Genomic DNA, 18,672 nt, shown 5'->3' with positions numbered 1-18,672 from the left:
GAATGCTCTATCCTCAGCAACAGGCAAACGGGACAACGCATCGGCGTTTCCGTGCTTAGCAGTGGACCGATACAAGATATTGTAGCGGTACTGCGAGAGGAAAATAGACCAGCGAATGAATTTCTGCGCTATACGTGGAGGTACAGGCTTGGTCAGATGAAAAAGCGATGTCAAAGGTTTGTGGTCTGTGATGATGGTAAAGTGACGACCATACAAGAAATCATGAAACTTTGTAACACCAAATTCGAGAGCCAATGCTTCTTTCTCGATCTGTGAATAATGTCTTTGCGCAGACGAGAGCAATTTGGACGCAAAGGCAATAGGGCGATCGTGCGAACCATCTTTGTGCGCAAGCACAGCACCGATCCCGAAATCCGATGCATCCACCATCAACAAAAGGGGCTTCTGGGGATCGAATGGCGTAAGGAAAGTATTGGAAATCAACGCCGATTTCAACTGGTGAAAGGCGCGTTCACATTCCGTCGTCCAGACGAACGGAACACCTTTACGGCGTAAGCGATGAAGCAGAGCTGAAATGGAAGAGGGGTGTGGGATATATTTATGATAGTAATTTATTTTTCCCAGCACACTCTGTAGCTGCTTCAAATTCTGCGGCGAAGGCAAGTCTTGTATGGCACTGAGGTGCTCTGGACTGGGATGTATGCCTTGGGCATTGAGTACATGTCCCAGATAAGGTAAGTCACGAGCAAAAAACACGCATTTGTCCTTCCGCAAGCGAAGACCATTTTGTCGCAAGACCTGAAATAATGTTCTGAGATTGGCTAAATGTTCTTCTTCCGTCTTTCCGGAGATCACAATATCGTCCAGATAGTTTGCTGCAGTAGGGACCGACGCACAAACAGTTTGTAGATATTGCTGAAACAATGCAGGGGCGGATGCACACCCGAATGGCAGTCGTTGGAATCGATACAAACCAAGATGCATGTTAACCACCAAAACGCGCTGGGATTCTTCGTCCACCGGTATTTGCAAGTACGCATCTGCTAGGTCCAACTTCAAAAAATATTTACCCGGGCACAGTTTGTCAAAAAGATCTTCTGGGCGGGGTAAAGGAAAAGTTGCAGTCACTAGTTGTGGATTCACTGTTGCTTGAAGTCCACACAAAGTCTCAATTTTCCGGAAGGTTTTTGCAAAATTACTAAGGGTGATGCCCAGAGAGAAGCCTGCACACGTTCAATTACACCTTGTGATTCCAAATCGTGTAATGTTTTTGCGACCTCATCACGCAATTCGTGGGGAACATTGTGCGCTCTGAAAAATTTCGGTTGCGCGTTTACTTTCAGTTCCAAATGTGCTTTATATTTCTTAGCACAACCGAGGCCCGGTGCAAAAATGTCTGCAAACTCTTCACATAGACGAGAAACGCTGTCTGAAGGCACAGTCTGGTTCACTGATAGGACCTGATTGACTATAGACAAGTTAAACAACTGAAACAAATCGAAACCAAACAAGTTCACTGCAGAAGAAGAACAAAGGACATACAATGACACAAGTTTTGTTTGTCCCTTGTATGTTGCAAGAAGGCTGCACTGTCCTAACACAGGGAGCCCATGACCTGAATATGTAGTTAGCTTAACATTTGCGGCACGCAACGGAGGTGTGCCCAGCTGTTTGTATGTGTCTTGATTGATCAGTGAAACTGCAGCCGTTAATGTCCAAGTCTACAAAAAGTATATTGTCCTGCTGACGACGAGCGACTTTCTCGTGCAACGTGAACTGACACTGGTACAAAATCACTTGCGACTTGACGGGAGTTCCTGCGATGTCGACGCACACTATTTGTGGGACAAACACAGTCACTGTTAGAGAGAGTGGCACTGGGCGGAGTGGCATGAACTATATGAATTTCCATGGGTGAAGTGTCGCGAGACTGAGTATCCTTGGTTCGATTCCGATTCCGGCGCGATGCAAAGGGCCTGGAATGGCTGTGAGTGGCCGATCTGAGCTTTTTCTGGCAAACACTCTGAACATGTCCTTTTTTATTACAGAAAAAGCAAATAGCTTGGCGTGACGGGCAATTCTCACGCGAATGTCTAGTAGCACACCGCGGGCGTGATTTTAGCACTGCATTTGCTTGCCTGCACGGCGCACGTCGCTGAGAGCCTGGTGGCAGCTGCACGGATGGGCGCAAGGGCTGTTTAATGTTCCGCGCAGCTCGCCCAGCGGGCCGGTTAATGTGACACACTGCTGGTGAAGTTTCAAATGATTTCTGAGCAAAGTCAAGTAGGTCCTGCCGATCCAATATGTCCATCACTTGTTCAAGGGAGGGATTGACTAGTTTCAAAATCTGTTTCCGTATACGAACATCAGAAACGTTCTGTGCAATTGCATCACGTACCATAGTATCTGAATAAGGGAGACCACATTGACACTCAAAAGCACAATCCCTAGTAAGGCCTTGCAAGGTTGCAACCCACTCACGATTAGTCTGACCTGCCGTACGTTTTGTACGAAAGAAGGTATACCTTTTGGCAACTACATTGACTGATTCTTTGAAATATGCATCTAATGCAGACAAAATTACTTCGTAGGACAGAGTTGCTACGTCGCGTCGGGGAAATAATTTGACTATCACACGGTACATGGTCACTCCGACGGAAGATAAAAGAAATTCTGCCGCTCGTTAACTTAAATTCTGTAGGCGGCAAGATGGAATCCAAATTGGCGTGACCACTCCGTCCAGCTTTCCAGTGCAGCATCAAAAGGACGAAAAGTTGGTGCAACTGCGTGTGGTGGCTGCGTGAGCGGTGGAGCGGCGGCTGCCGCATCGTTTTGCATTGCACATTGACCCTGGACGAGCTGTCCAAGGGCATCCAGTGAGGCCTGTGTCTGCTGATTCTGTAAGCGATAAAATTCGGACAGTACATCTGGAGATTGTGGCGAAGCCATTACACAAGTAAATCAGGGCAGTATAGTTACGAACGCGAATTGGACTCGTCGCCAAAATGTGGTGGATTGGCAAGACAGTCAACCCACTATGAGAGGAAGCCGAAAGGCACGCGTTTTAGCTCACGCAGGCTGGCGTGAGGTCCGGAACAGGTCAAGGAAATGAGACTAACAAAAAACGTACGTAGCTGCTGGAATACTTAACTTTAATCCATAATTGGTGAACATCGCTCTTGACGGTACATGTTTTACAGCATCAATAGTAACTGGTAATGGCGCCTTGGTAGGTCGTAGCAAATGACGTAGCTGAAGGCTATGCTAACTATCGTCTCGGCAAATGAGAGCGTATTTTGTCAGTGAACCATCGCTCGCAAAGTCGGCTGTACAACTGGGGCGAGTGCTAGGAAGTCTCTCTAGACCTGCCGTGTGGTGGCGCTCGGTCTGCAATCACTGATAGTGGCGACACGCGGGTCCAACGTATACTAATGGACCGCGGCCGATTTAAAGGCTACCACCTAGCAAGTGTGGTGTCTGACGGTGACACCACACAAAGTAATTGATAATTCCGAATTGACTGGCTCACTGCTGTTGCTCCCTACTGGATCCAACTCAGCATCGATGGATGGTCACAATTTAGTCCAGCTCTTCATTATGGTAGTACTCTCCACTTTATCCCATGCTTCGGAGCTCTGAATGGTCTGTCTTGAACACGCCAAATAAGCTCCGCATGGTCAAGTCGTCCACGGCCGTATGGAACTCATCCTTGAGGGGCATGCGTAGGGACTCAGTTGTTCTCTGCCGTCTCCGAATTGGACGTATGTGGTTGACTCACAGCTATCTCCTTCATCGTGAGAACCCGCCCAAGTGTCGCTGTGATGCAGGGCTGACAGTGGTCCATCTTCTGATGGACTGTCCCCTTTTAGCCCCCTTGTGGTAGTCCTGTAATTTACCAGCTGCACTTCCTTTAATTCTAGGTGATGATGCCTCTATAGCTGACTCAGTTTTACGTTTTATCCATGCAGCTGGGTTTTATCACTTGCTGTAGTGTGGGTGCTCTCGCATGATTCCTCAGGCTACACCCATTCCAGCAACTTTTAATTGTGACGTGGATACCAAAATAGTGTCTTTTATGGTAACAAGTTGTGTTGGTACCTCTATCAACGCTTTCCAGCTGGAGGTTCTTCATTTGTAGTTACGAGGTTGACCTTTTACCTGATCCATCAACCACTGTAGTCTGTTTTACTCTAGTCAACTATTAGCTCTGCTCCTTTTAAGTGTCCTCTATTTTGTGTTACTGCGGTGTTCATTTTAGCTCTGTACCTCTTGGTGTTCCCTCCCTCTAGGTGCAGAGGCTACGCTTTTACTGTATAGGTCTTTTACAAGTATGTCTGTTGGGAACTGGGGACTGATGTCCTTGATGTTTAGCCCCCATCAAACCCCAAAACCAACCAACCAACCACGCTTCGGCTGTTTTGAAAACATAACATAACATGTGTTAATTGCTTTTCTCGCCTTCAGCATAGCCTCAATAGTCGTTTTCTCTTTCTTTGAGCAAGGAGACGAGAAGTGAATGTCGATAATGACATTCCAAAATTCCCTGACCCATGGGCTGAATTAGGGCTGTCACATTGGGTGGGAGAAAGAGTTCTTGTATACCATCAGACTTTAGAGAAACATCTGAAGGATGACTGGGAGCATTGTCAGGATAGCTTTCAGGGGAAGATTTTTCTTCTTTAGCTCTTTTCTCACTGCTGGTACAAATGTTTCATAGAACCACCGAGAGAATATTTGTGTGTCCATCTACGCTTTCTTCTGAGCACAATACTGCACTGGTAGAGTATTTATGTCACTGTGTTGAAAACCACGTGGATGTTAGGATTTTCTAATCACCATAAGCAGTAGTTTATGACTCCAATTTGCATTACAACATGCCATTAATGTTTCGTGCTGTTTCTGTTGCTTATAACCACGACCTTCCTTCTCGTTCTTGGTAGATAATCTTTTTGAAGGAAGCATCTTGTAAAAGAGTCCTGTTTCATTAGCATTAGACAAGGCGTCAGCAATTAAATCTTCTTCCTCTATTATTTTCTGTATCTTGATTACAAACTCATCAGCATCCTTATCATTGGCTGAACGACTTTTCCCGGTGACTGTCAGCTGCCGAATGCCATGTCATTTTTTCGTCTGCCAAAATCGAAGATACATCAGTGACATTATTCTCAGAAAATGTTTGTTCCTGCAGATCGGAAATTGGAAACGTTAATATGATATTAGTAAACTGCAGGAGCACCCATGTTAGGGTCCCAGAATTGGTACCACTTATTAATGGTGGTTGTGGCCAGATAGTTTCAGGAACAGGAAGTTTGTTAAAACCTGAAGTAAATAGCAAGTTCAGATTGGAAAATTTGTTGTAAATATAGATTAGATGCCAAAAGTGGTAGTGTATGCATTGCAGCAAAGAACTAAATAATAATTGGTGAAATTATCACAGATTCCAAATTTGAACGTGAGTCACAAAATGGTAATTCGTTGCTTTTATACTACCTGTGTTGGGAGCTTCTGGCAGTTTCCGGCGACTAGAGGAAGCCGTGTGGTGCTGGTGTGCAAGACTCACATGTCCCCTTCATCATTGGACTTACTTGGAGGTGCTTTGCCGATCTTCTTTTCAGGATAGCCAGCTGCATCGATCTCCTCAACTTCTTCTCCGAAGATATGATGCTGTTTGGAGGAATTTTCTGTACTCTTAAAATGATTTCGTACACTCGAGATACCTTTAAATCAATCCCACTATATTTTCATTTCCACAAACAGAACACCACATAACAGTTTTCATATAAATGAATCATATTTCGTAACCCCAATGACTTGCGGTCTATCAGAAACTATTAAGTACTTTAACAATAAATACAGTTCCAGAAATCTCTCAGAGTTCTCGCAAGTCCACCATCAGCATCTCTAGAGAGTCAGTAAGTAAGTCAGTGTCTTTTTCTTTTCTTAACATAATTCAACTGTTCACAATAATGAATGACGTAGCAACGTCACGGAGTAAAGCGCACTTGCTCCTTGTGCTGGGCATGTAGCTTCTGTGGTGAGTGTGGCAACCACATGCCCGCGTTGATCAACCATCCACATTGTGGCATTCTCTAGATACATGTCCACCCTGTGCACACAAAAAACCAGCACGAGGTAGACACTCTCCCGTACTCACTTTCGTACGTTGTGTTCGGGTGTTCGAGACGATGGAAAGCTGAGGGTCTCTAGAATTTATGTGAAAATTCTCGAGGACCTACATATACATCCCCTTAGCTCGAACACTCGATATTTTATACATATTCAACATGTACATTGACATCATACTTAATGACAACCCACCTCTCTTAAGATATTCATTTACTCCATAATTCTAGATATATATGTATTTTTCATAAATTCTTCAACTTCACTGGGTAAGCTGACTCTTTACTCCATTTTGATACCTTTGAAGAATATAAACCTTTATTTACTACTTCAATCCGCTTTATTCTTACTTCTGTATTTTGAGGACTCTCCTTTCAGTTCCCCTCATAAATTCCAGGTGTCATGGACCTTTAAACATTTTATCCTTTACCCTTAATCCTTTATGCTGCTCCTTCCTTCGTTCGTACGGACTAGTACTGTTCTATACAGCTTTCTGTAGTCTGGAGAAACTCTGGAGAAAATTTATGAACCTGTTCTTTCTAACAACCATAAATCTTATTAACACTAGAGGTATTAAGAATTCAAACTTACCAAAATAATTCCTACCAAATATGTGATTTCTATCACTATACTGCCCTTTTTCCCTTAGGAACAGTACTTATCTCTTAACTATCCGTTGATCCTATGGGTAACTTTTCTCCTGCCGTTATGTTAGGTACGCCCCTTTCTTCTCCCCATATTCTATGGCACAGGTCAATCCCCTTCTTGGTGCCCCTGCCCGCACAGTATAGGTCAGCCTCTCTTTGGTCTGCCTATCTGACCTTTTTTCCATTAATTAAAAGTTGGGTGCCCCCCCCCCCGCCCCCCCCCCCCATTCTTTGTGAGTTGGGAGCCGATGACGTGGAGAGAAATTTTAAGGAAAAGCTAGCAACCACAGACACCATAAATATAAGCAGTCTGGAGGAACAAGAAATAATCAATCTAGAAATTACCGATAGTATAATCTCCGGAAACGTTGCGAATGTTGCTTTTCCCAAATGTAATGATAATAACAATCTTACTGATGACTCGCGGAAAGAATTCAAACTTGTCCATGACAAAGTAGAACATAAGATAACTTTACCTGCTGTTGGGTTACATAGTAAAGTGGAGATTGTTTTGTTGTGGGGAGACTTTCACACAAAATTTAACAAGAGGTACTGGTGTGCACTTGCTTAAGTGAGGTTAATGTCAGAGCCATGGGATCTGGGTGGAGTCCTATCTGTTCCCCAGGGATTTTAACATTCTATGTTAATGGGCGGAGTGATGACCATTGGTTCCTGAGTTGTTTTCGGTGTTACTTCCACATTAGTTTTCCTACACCGAATTCCCTTCAAATCTCCAACTATTTTGTAAGCAATTCATAGCCTCTTAAACTAGCTTATCATGTTAGTATTTAAGTGACCGAATATGACTAAAAGATTGTGACTAATTTAAGAGAATCACGAAAAAACAGTGATCTCTAAACATAAAATGGAATGAACAGAATAGAGTATTATATTTAGGAATTATATAATATGAAGTGACTGAGGAAATAACTATTTGATTATAGCGTATAATTGTCTATTTAGTATAGAATATTTTATAACTTTTATGAGAGGTCATGTAGACAGGGAGGGTTTAGATCGATTTTGAAAGGGGTGGGTAGTGTAGATACAAACATGACTAATACTACACACACACACACACACACACACACACACACACACACACACACACACACACACACACCTTTCAAACAACCCTCGCAGACAAGTGTAAATGATTCTTCACCATTTGCCGTTCCATAGGAGTTGCTAAGATCTTTCTTCGGGTACTTCAAACGTGAAGGTGAGAATGCCCGTTCTGCAGGAGACGTTTAACATCATACCTCCTCTGGCTTCTCACTCAAGTACCGGCGAAGTAGGGATCCTGGGGTAGGGGGGTGGGAAGGGTTTCCTGTCTTTGTGGCTATCTTCTTTTACTTCTTCAATCTTAGCAATCGTTGCTATTTTTTTCCTTTCTTACTTCTCATCTGTGTACCGGTCTATCTTTCCCTCTTTCCGTATGCATACACTTCTATCGCTGAAGTCCTTCTTACTTTCCATGGTTTCCGATAACCTTCAACTTATTTTACATAAGTAGGTCGAAGAATCAGGCTACACAAATACACTCCCACATACACCTAATCAAAGACGGAAACACAAACAATAAATAAACATTCAGGGCAATAGCTTGTAAGAACCATCAAGTGATGTAGGGGGAAGTATGTGCACATGGTAAAACATGAGGACATGGTATTATAGGTGATGGTTCTACATCGATTAATTCTAAAGCTATATATATATGTATATAAATAAGAATGACTTAACAACTTGTTGAATAGTGGGCCATTCTGATAACCTAAGTAAAGATGATATACCCTTTGATAGCCTAAGTATATATAATAAGTAACGAATTGTATATAGAGGTATGGTAGAGAGGTTTAAAAGTGAAGGACGAATCTAGGATATGAAATTAAGTATTAATGAGCAATATTGGAGATTAAAGTAGATTTCTTAATTTTACTGGGTAATATTTAGTGATAGTATATGGGGTGATGAACCATCTAAAATAACATCACCTCTAACTGTACTAGTTACGGTGCTATAGTCTTTGAACAGTTTCTTATTTTTTATTTTCTACTTGAACAATTATTGTCTTTCGCTCACTCGGCGTAGAGTTTAAGGCTGTGTCGGTGATCAGGTGTAGAATTAGCACCGGGAATAGCACAGGCACTGGCAGTGTCAAACGTTGGTTGCGGCTTTGGCGTCGGCGAGCGGACACGAAGTCGGCAATGGTGAACGGCAGCCGTTGCAGTCAGCAACAGTGGCGGGTTACTGCGTCAGTGTCGGCGGCTGGTTACTGCGCCGATGGCGGTGGCTGGTTAGTTCGTCAGCATCGGCAGGTTACTGCGTCACCGTCAGTGGCTGGTTACTGCGTGTGTGAGAATTGCTTCCTTCCCACACCCAAATCATCTTAATCGAAATATTTTCTTAATCTTCTTTTATGTAGTATTCATTAAATCATTCATCCCTTTTTCTGTTTGGGGCGCACCCAACTCTGCAGAACAGTTTCTCAGTCTTGTTACTGCTGCTTGCTATGACAACTCTCAATACTTCTTGTCTCAATTCACTTCAAAAATTCCTCCTTTCCCGAGTCCTGATTACGTTGGTCGTCACGTTCTGGCGGTTTCCGGCGACTAGAGGAAGCTGTGTGGTGCTGGTGTGCAAGACTTACACGTCTCCTTCATTGTTGGACTTATTTGGAGGTGCTTTGCCGATCTTATTTTCGGGATAGCCGGCTAGGTCGATCTCCCCAACTTCGCTGAAGATATGATGCTGTTCAGAGGAATTTTCTCTAATCTTAAAATGATTCTGTACACTCAAGACACTTTTAAATCAATCCCACTATATTTTCACTTCCACAAACAGAACACCACATAACAGTTTTCACATAAATGAATCATATTTCGTAAGTCCAATGGCTCACAGTCTGTCAGAAATTATTAAGTACTTTTACAATAAATACAGTTCCTGAAAGTTCTCTCAAGTCCACCATCAGCATCTCTAGAGAGTCAGTAAGTCAGTCAGTGTCTTTTTCTTTTCTTAACATGATTCAGCTGTTCACAATAATGACTGACATAGCACCATCACGGAGTAAGGTGCGCTTGCTCCTTGTGTTGGGCGTGTAGCTTCTGTGGCGAGTGCGACAACCACTTGCCTGTGTCGATCAACCGTCCACATTATAGCATTCTGTAAATACACATCCACTCTGCGCACACAGAAAACTGGTGCGAGGTAGACACTCCCCCGTCTCTGTTCGAGAGGGTGGAAAGCCGATGGTCTCTAGAATTTGCGTCGAAATTCTCGAGGCACTACAAGCTGCAAATAGAACTTGGAGAATTTTGTGAATGAGTAATCATGCTATTGTAGTAGTGGGTGACTTCAACTTGCGAGATATAGAATAGAAGAGTCATGTGATCGAAACTGGTGTCAGAGACTGGAATTCATGTCATATTAGTCTGAATATCTTGTCCAAAAATTACTTTGAGCAGATAGTTTGAGAACCAACTTGTAAAGGTAATTTCTTAGACCTCTTAGGAATGAACAGATTCAACGTTTCGAATCAATTAACATTGGGGAGGGTATCGATGATCATAAGGCAGTGATAATGTCTATAACTACAAGTATTGTTAAGAAAGATAGGAAAATATTTTTGCTTAGCAAGAGTGACAAGATACAAATTACTGAGTACCTGAGTAGTCAGCAAAAATATTTATTACTGTGGATGAAGATGTTAAACTCAAGTGGAAAACATTCAGAAGCATCACTCAGTACACATTAGAAAAGTATGTTCTGAGCAAGGTTGTAAGGGATGGGAAAGAATCAGCATGGTTTAGTAGCCATGTTAGAAAACGACTAAGTAAAGAAAGAGAGCTTCACCACAGATTCAAAAGAAGTTAAAGCCTAGCTAACAAACAAAAGCTGAACAAAGTCAAAATAAGCATAAGGAGAGCAACGAGAGAAACCTTCAATGACTTTAAAAGTAAAGTTTGCCTGCAGAGCTGAACAAAAATGGTAAGAGGTTTTGGCATTTGGTAAAAATCAGTTAATGGATGGCCATCATCTATTCAGTCATTCTGTGACCAGATTGGCACTGAACAAAAGACGAGGGAGAGAAAGCCAAAATACTGAATTCGATCTTTCGAAATTGTTTCACCACAGAAGAGCGTATCAAGATCCCTCCTTTCAATCATCGTATGAACATCAAAAGTGGTAGGCGTTGAGGTAACTGATCGTGGAATAGAAATGCAGCTACAGTCACTTAGTAGTGAAAAGGCATCAGAATCAGATAAGATACCTAGAGATTCTACAGAGATGCACTGGTCATCCCCATTTTTAAGAAGGGTCACAGGACAGATGCACACAATTATAGACATGTATCGCTGACATCAGTCTTTTGTAAAATTACAGAGCATGTTTTATGCTAATGTACTATGTCATTTTGGGAAAATGAAAATTTCGTCTATAAAAACCAACATGGAGTCTGGAAACCGAGATCTGGTGAAACTCAGCTCGCTTTGTTCCTCTATGAGTTCCACAGTGCTCAGGTTGATGCTGTGTTCCTTGACTTCAGGAAGGCATTTGACACTGTCCTGCATTACCATTTTGTGATGAAAATATGAAATTACGGAGTATTGGACCAGATTTTCAACTGGATTTAGGACTTCCTTATAGATAGAACTCAACATTTAGCTCTTAACAGAACGAAATTGGCAGATGCAAAGGTAATTTTGGGAGTATCCCAAGGACATATGACAGGACCCTTACCATTTATGACTGCTTAAGTTTCTTTACAGACGATGCGATTGGCCCTAAGAATGTAGCAATGCCAGAAGACTGTACCGATTTGCAAAAGGACCTGCAGAGAAGTTATGAAGGGAGCACTGGCAGTTGACCCTGAATGTAAATAAATGTAACATACTTCAAATACATAATGTACAATGATGACAAATTGCTGGAAACAGTTATCTACCGTAAAATATGTAGGAGTAACCAGCTGAAGCGACCTTAAGGGGAATGACGACATTAAACAAACAATAGGAATAGCAGATACTGGACAGAAATTTATACGAAGAATCTTAAGGAAATGTAACTCATTCATGAAAAAAGTGTCTCAAGAAGCATTTGTTTGACTGTATCCTGAATATTCTTCATCAACCTGGGATCCTTATCAGGTAGGACCGATAGAAGAGAGAGAGGAGATACAACAAAGAGTGGCACACTATGTCACGGGATTTGTTAGTCGGTGTGATAGCATTACAGAAATGCTTGACAAAATCCAGCAGCAGACACTACAAGAGAGGCATTGTACACCAGAGAGAGGTTTAGTATTGAAATTCTAAGAAAATACATTCCAGGGAGAGTTGAACAACATATTATTTTCTCCCACATACATCTTGTGAGATAACCACAAGAAAGTTTGAGAAATTGGAACTAATACAGAAGCTTGCTGACAGTCATTCTCCCCATGCACCATTTGTGAATGGAATGGAGACGGCACAATCAGTTATTACTATCAGAAATACACACTGCCACACACCATCAGGTGTCTTACGATATATTAAATGTTGATGTAGTTATGTTGTAAACTGATTTTTCTCTTTGATGGTGCATAGGTACAATAGCCTAAGAATAGTGAAATGCAGCTCAGTGTATGGTATATTTCCATATTTTGTGACAAGTTTGTTGTTACCTCGTGCCAGAAAAATGTTTTAACGTTTTTTTTTTTTAATTATTATTCCACATCCATTAGCACCATTTCACTTGGGATCTGTGTAAGAGACATTAGCGTCTTTCATTTCTATGTAAATATGTATTATGTATTCTTGTCATATTCCACATCCTTGAGAATCTCCTCACTATGGAGAGTGCATTTAATATAATCATCTAATACTCCTTGGTGTTGTGACAATATTATGAAAGAGATGGATTACTACTCACCATATAGCAGAGATTCAGAGTCGCAGATAGGCACAACAACAAGACAATCAAACAAGCAGGCTTTTGGCCAAAAAGTCCGTCATCAGAGTTAGACAGCACACACACACACACACACACACACACACACACACACACACACACACACATACACACACACAACCGCACTCTCTGGCTGCCGAGCTGCGGACATCGCAAGACATCTGATGGTTTGTGATGGAACGTACTTCTGATAGGGCTAACTGATCACTCCGTCTGCATTCCATTCACAAAGGGTGCATGGGGAGAATGACTGTCAGTAAGCCTGTGTATTAGCTCTCCGATTTTGTGTGTGTGTGTGTGTGTGTGTGCATGTGCGTGTGTATATGTGTATGTGTGTGTTTTCTAATTCTGACTAAGATCGTTTTGGCCAAAAACTTACTTGTTTAACAGTCTTTTTGTTGTGCCTATCTGCGACTCACTGTCTTCACTATATGATGAGTAGCAATCTATCCTTTTCATTATATTGTCATTATTCCATCCTAGATTTTCCATAGTTTGGTTTCTTGGTGAAATTGTGATTGAATTTGACATGCTGAGGAATTGTGTTGCAGTTAATTGATTTCATGTCATAACTATGTAAATTTTGAAATTTGGCCTTGAAATACTTTTGCATTTCACACATACGCAACAGAGCTAGGTGGCATACCTTCTCTTCTCATGGCACCTAAATTTTCTTTTGCAATGCTATGTCTTTGTCGTGGTACTCTTGAATATATTTCTGTAGCTGCCCTGTATTTTCTGAAATTAGCCCAGAGCCTCAAGCAGTGCCCTAATATTGGTTTCCATTTTCAAAATACTGATATGTAGCTTTATTGCACAACGACTGAACACATACACAATGTCGGCCAAACTTGCTAAAATGTAATACTGGTATATAGAAAAAATTGTTTTCACTTTATTGAAACTATGCCAGCCTGCTAGAGCAGAGACTAGCAAACCTTAAAGAAAAACTTTACCCTGTACCAATGTATCACTTCTGTGAATCACTACACTTTTGGGGAATGCTGTGGGCACAGTTAGTGCAATCCTGCCTCTAAAATCTTAACACATATTCATCCTACAACGCAGCTCAAAAGGAATCCACCTGCAGCGTTGCAAGATGTGCTGGCATCTCAGATGTACTGGCAGCAGTTGTAATTGAGGTGACAAAAGCAGTTTGCCAGCTCTTTGCACTGTGTACACAATACAGCTGCACCAGTAAATGCTGTGGTCAGTGATGACATGGTGTTGTCTGCTCTGTTTCTTTCCAAACATGGGTGTGGCCAGTGGCAATGGCACCAGTTGGACTCCTCGTATACAGCTATCAAATAATGTTCAAGAGACTCCTACTATGGATCTCAAAATTTCAAAAGCATTTTCAGAAAAGTGTAGCATTCTATCTGCATCACAGTTATCTATTTGTCAACTGTTTTCTGTTCCATTAGTACTGAATGCATTATAGTCCCTTACACATTAAGGCAATGTTTAATCTGGACGTTGACTTTTTCTTTTCTTCAGTTTCCAATCATTGCACTTCCTTCTAGGGTATCTGTTTAAGTAAATCAAGCTTCAAACCCTTTATCTTCTAAAGTGGGCTAAGTATGTGGGAACTTTAATACTACACTTTTATTTATATTATTTTTAGCCACAATCATCGTCCTATCATTTCTGGACATACTGACTCCAATACCCAAATTGAAGTGACATTAGCTGATTTCGCTAGAATTTCCATTTCATAGTTGGGTTTCCCCCCATGAACCATGGACCTTGCCGTTGGTGGGGAGGCTTGCGTGCCTCAGCGATACAGATGGCCGTACCGTAGGTGCAACCACAACGGAGGGGTATCTGTTGAGAGGCCAGACAAACATGTGGTTCCTGAAGAGGGGCAGCAGCCTTTTCAGTAGTTGCAGGGGCAACAGTCTGGATGATTGACTGATCTGGCCTTGTAACATTAACCAAAACGGCCTTGCTGTGCTGGTACTGCGAACGGCTGAAAGCAAGGGGAAACTACAGCCGTAATTTTTCCCGAGGACATGCAGCTCTACTGTATGATTAAATGATGATGGCGTCCTCTTGGGTAAAATATTCCGGAGGTAAAATAGTCCCCCATTCAGATCTCCGGGCGGGGACTACTCAAGAGGACGTCGTTGTCAGGAGAAAGAAAACTGGCATTCTACGGATCGGAGCGTGGAATGTCAGATCCCTTAACCGGGCAGGTAGGTTAGAAAATTTAAAAAGGGAAATGCATAGGTTAAAGTTAGATATAGTGGGAATTAGTGAAGTTCGGTGGCAGGAGGAACAAGACTTTTGGTCAGGTGATTACAGGGTTATAAATACAAAATCAAATAGGGGTAATGCAGGAGTAGGTTTAATAATGAATAAAAAAATAGGAGTGCGGGTTAGCTACTACAAACAGCATAGTGAACGCATTATTGTGGCCAAGATAGACACAAAGCCCATGCCTACTACAGTAGTACAAGTTTATATGCCAACTAGCTCTGCAGATGATGAAGAAATTGATGAAATGTATGACGAGATAAAAGAAATTATTCAGGTAGTGAAGGGTGACGAAAATTTAATAGTCATGGGTGACTGGAATTCGTCAGTAGGAAAAGGGAGAGAAGGAAACATAGTAGGTGAATATGGATTGGGGGGAAGGAATGAAAGAGGAAGCCGCCTTGTAGAATTTTGCACAGAGCATAACTTAATCATAGCTAACACTTGGTTCAAGAATCATGAAAGGAGGCTGTATACATGGAAGAAGCCAGGAGATACTGACAGGTTTCAGATAGATTATATAATGGTAAGACAGAGATTTAGGAACCAGGTTTTAAATTGTAAGTCATTTCCAGGGGCAGATGTGGATTCTGACCACAATCTATTGGTTATGAACTGCAGATTGAAACTGAAGAAACTGCAAAAAGGTGGGAATTTAAGGAGATGGGACCTGGATAAACTGAAAGAACCAGAGGTTGTAGAGAGTTTCAGGGAGAGCATAAGGGAACAATTGACAGGAATGGGGGAAAGAAATACAGTAGAAGAAGAATGGGTAGCTCTGAGGGATGAAGTGGTGAAGGCAGCAGACGATCAAGTAGGTAAAAAGACGAGGGCTAATAGAAATCCTTGGGTAACAGAAGAAATATTGAATTTAATTGATGAAAGGAGAAAATATAAAAATGCAGTAAATGAAGCAGGCAAAAAGGAATACAAACGTCTCAAAAATGAGATCGACAGGAAGTGCAAAATGGCTAAGCAGGGATGGCTAGAGGACAAATGTAAGGATGTAGAGGCTTGTCTCACTAGGGGTAAGATAGATACTGCCTACAGGAAAATTAAAGAGACCTTTGGAGAGAAGAGAACCACTTGTATGAATATCAAGAGCTCAGATGGAAACCCGGTTCTAAGCAAAGAAGGGAAGGTAGAAAGGTGGAAGGAGTATATAGAGGATTTATACAAGGGAGATGTACTTGAGGACAATATTATGGAAATGGAAGAGGATGTAGATGAAGACGAAATGGGAGATAAGATACTGCGTGAAGAGTTTGACAGAGCACTGAAAGACCTGAGTCGAAACAAGGCCCCGGGAGTAGACAACATTCCACTAGAACTACTGATGGCCTCGGGAGAGCCAGTCATGACAAAACTCTACCATCTGGTGAGCACGATGTATGAGACAGGCGAAATACCCTCAGACTTCAAGAAGAATATAATAATTCCAATCCCAAAGAAAGCAGGTGTTGACAGATGTGAAAATTACCGAACTATCAGTTTAATAAGTCACAGCTGCAAAATACTAACGCGAATTCTTTACAGACGAATGGAAAAACTGGTAGAAGCTGACCTCGGGGAAGATCAGTTTGGATTCCGTAGGAATGTTGGAACACGTGAGGCAATACTGACCTTACGACTTATCTTGGAAGAAAGATTAAGAAAAGGCAAACCTACGTTTCTAGCATTTGTAGACTTAGAGAAAGCTTTTGACAATGTTGACTGGAATACTCTCTTTCAAATTCTGAAGGTGGCAGGGGTAAAATACAGGGAGCGAAAGGCTATTTACAATTTGTACAGAAACCAGATGGCAGTTATAAGAGTCGAGGGGCATGAAAGGGAAGCAGTGGTTGGGAAAGGAGTGAGACAGGGTTGTAGCCTCTCCCCGATGTTATTCAATCTGTATATTGAGCAAGCAGTAAAGGAAACAAAAGAAAAATTCGGAGTAGGTATTAAAATTCATGGAGAAGAAGTAAAAACTTTGAGGTTCGCCGATGACATTGTAATTCTGTCAGAGACAGCAAAGGACTTGGAAGGGCAGTTGAACGGAATGGACAGTGTCTTGAAAGGAGGATATAAGATGAACATCAACAAAAGCAAAACGAGGATAATGGAATGTAGTCAAATTAAGTCGGGTGATGCTGAGGGAATTAGATTAGGAAATGAAACACTTAAAGTAGTAAAGGAGTTTTGCTATTTAGGGAGTAAAATAACCGATGATGGTCGAAGTAGAGAGGATATAAAATGTAGACTGGCAATGGCAAGGAAAGCGTTTCTCAAGAAGAGAAATTTGTTAACATCGAGTATAGATTTAGGTGTCAGGAAGTCGTTTCTTAAAGTATTTGTATGGAGTGTAGCCATGTATGGAAGTGAGACATGGACGATAACTAGTTTGGACAAGAAGAGAATAGAAGCTTTCGAAATGTGGTGCTACAGAAGAATGCTGAAGATAAGGTGGGTAGATCACGTAACTAATGAGGAGGTATTGAATAGGATTGGGGAGAAGAGAAGTTTGTGGCACAACTTGACTAGAAGAAGGGATCGGTTGGTAGGACATGTTTTGAGGCATCAAGGGATCACAAATTTAGCATTGGAGGGCAGCGTGGAGGGTAAAAATCGTAGAGGGAGACCAAGAGATCAATACACTAAGCAGATTCAGAAGGATGTAGGTTGCAGTAGGTACTGGGAGATGAAGAAGCTTGCACAGGATAGAGTAGCATGGAGAGCTGCATCAAACCAGTCTCAGGACTGAAGACCACAACAACAACAACAGTTGGGTTTAGTTCGGGAGTTCATCATTCGATAAGTCGTATGCCTGCCGGTATTGAGTATTATTTATATAAATGTTTTAGAAACAATCCAAAGTAAAATCATTGTCACCTTTATCACCATTATTTGATAACAGTATCACATGTGCAATGTATTTTGTCTATGTATGTGGTTAAAGGTACAATTTATCGGAGTGGTATTTCTATTCTCCACTGTATTTTCTCTGACACACACACCAGATTACGTTTAGCAGCATACACCATAAGTAGTATACCATGTTCAGAATGTTTGACTGTTTGGTTCTCTTCCATACTTGTCAATAAAACAACAGGTTTAGTTGTAAAAGTGATAAGTTACACCAACTGTTTCAAACCATGAATCAGGTGAAAAAGATCTGCAAAATTCATGAAGACATAATTTCTTTTTGTCTGTGAAATTATATATGTTGCAAAATTGCTTTAATTTATAAACAATAAAATTGTAATTTATTGTTTTTAATTTTTGTAGTTGGATTACTATCCATACCATCTGGCTGTGGGAAATCGAAAGCACTGGCCAGTCTATTGGGAAGAAATGTACCCTCATACACAATGGCTCTCACAGGCTCTGAGTACTTTTCGTGCACGGCTGTTGGACATTGTAGACCAGGGAGCTGGTGTTGGCCATCACGCACCTGTTGGCCGTGCTCAGCAACAGAACCCACACCAACAGCAGCAGCAGAAGAACTTAGGAGCTCAGCATGGAGATTCAAATGTGAAACGCAGCCATAATGCACAGCCTTCATCTGGATCTGCCACCAGTGGAAATCCGATGAAGACGTACATATTGCGGGAGCTCTCAAAGCTCATGACTTCGTGTTTTGTACTCAGGGTCAGAGACTTCACATTGTACCAAGTGACAACCACAAAACGCAAACAGAAACCAAAAATATTTATTGCAGGTTAGTTGAAATTTACCTTATGATGTTGTG

At 41.7% G+C, this 18,672-nt stretch overlaps 1 protein-coding gene across 3 annotated transcripts in view; it reads left to right on the top strand.

Moving 5' to 3' along the window:
• LOC126198474 (UHRF1-binding protein 1-like) overlaps positions 1-18,672 on the top strand; it is a 458,855-nt gene that overhangs the window by 151,735 nt on the left and 288,448 nt on the right. For all 3 annotated transcript variants that reach the window (XM_049934830.1, XM_049934829.1, XM_049934832.1), the window contains exon 7: positions 18,210-18,642. In XM_049934830.1, the coding sequence (XP_049790787.1) occupies positions 18,210-18,642 (433 nt within the window). The remainder of the gene's footprint in view (positions 1-18,209; positions 18,643-18,672) is intronic.

This window comes from Schistocerca nitens, chromosome 8 (assembly GCF_023898315.1).
Source record: "Schistocerca nitens isolate TAMUIC-IGC-003100 chromosome 8, iqSchNite1.1, whole genome shotgun sequence".
NCBI lineage: Eukaryota > Metazoa > Arthropoda > Insecta > Orthoptera > Acrididae > Schistocerca > Schistocerca nitens.
This window is presented reverse-complemented; position numbering and strand designations above follow the sequence as displayed.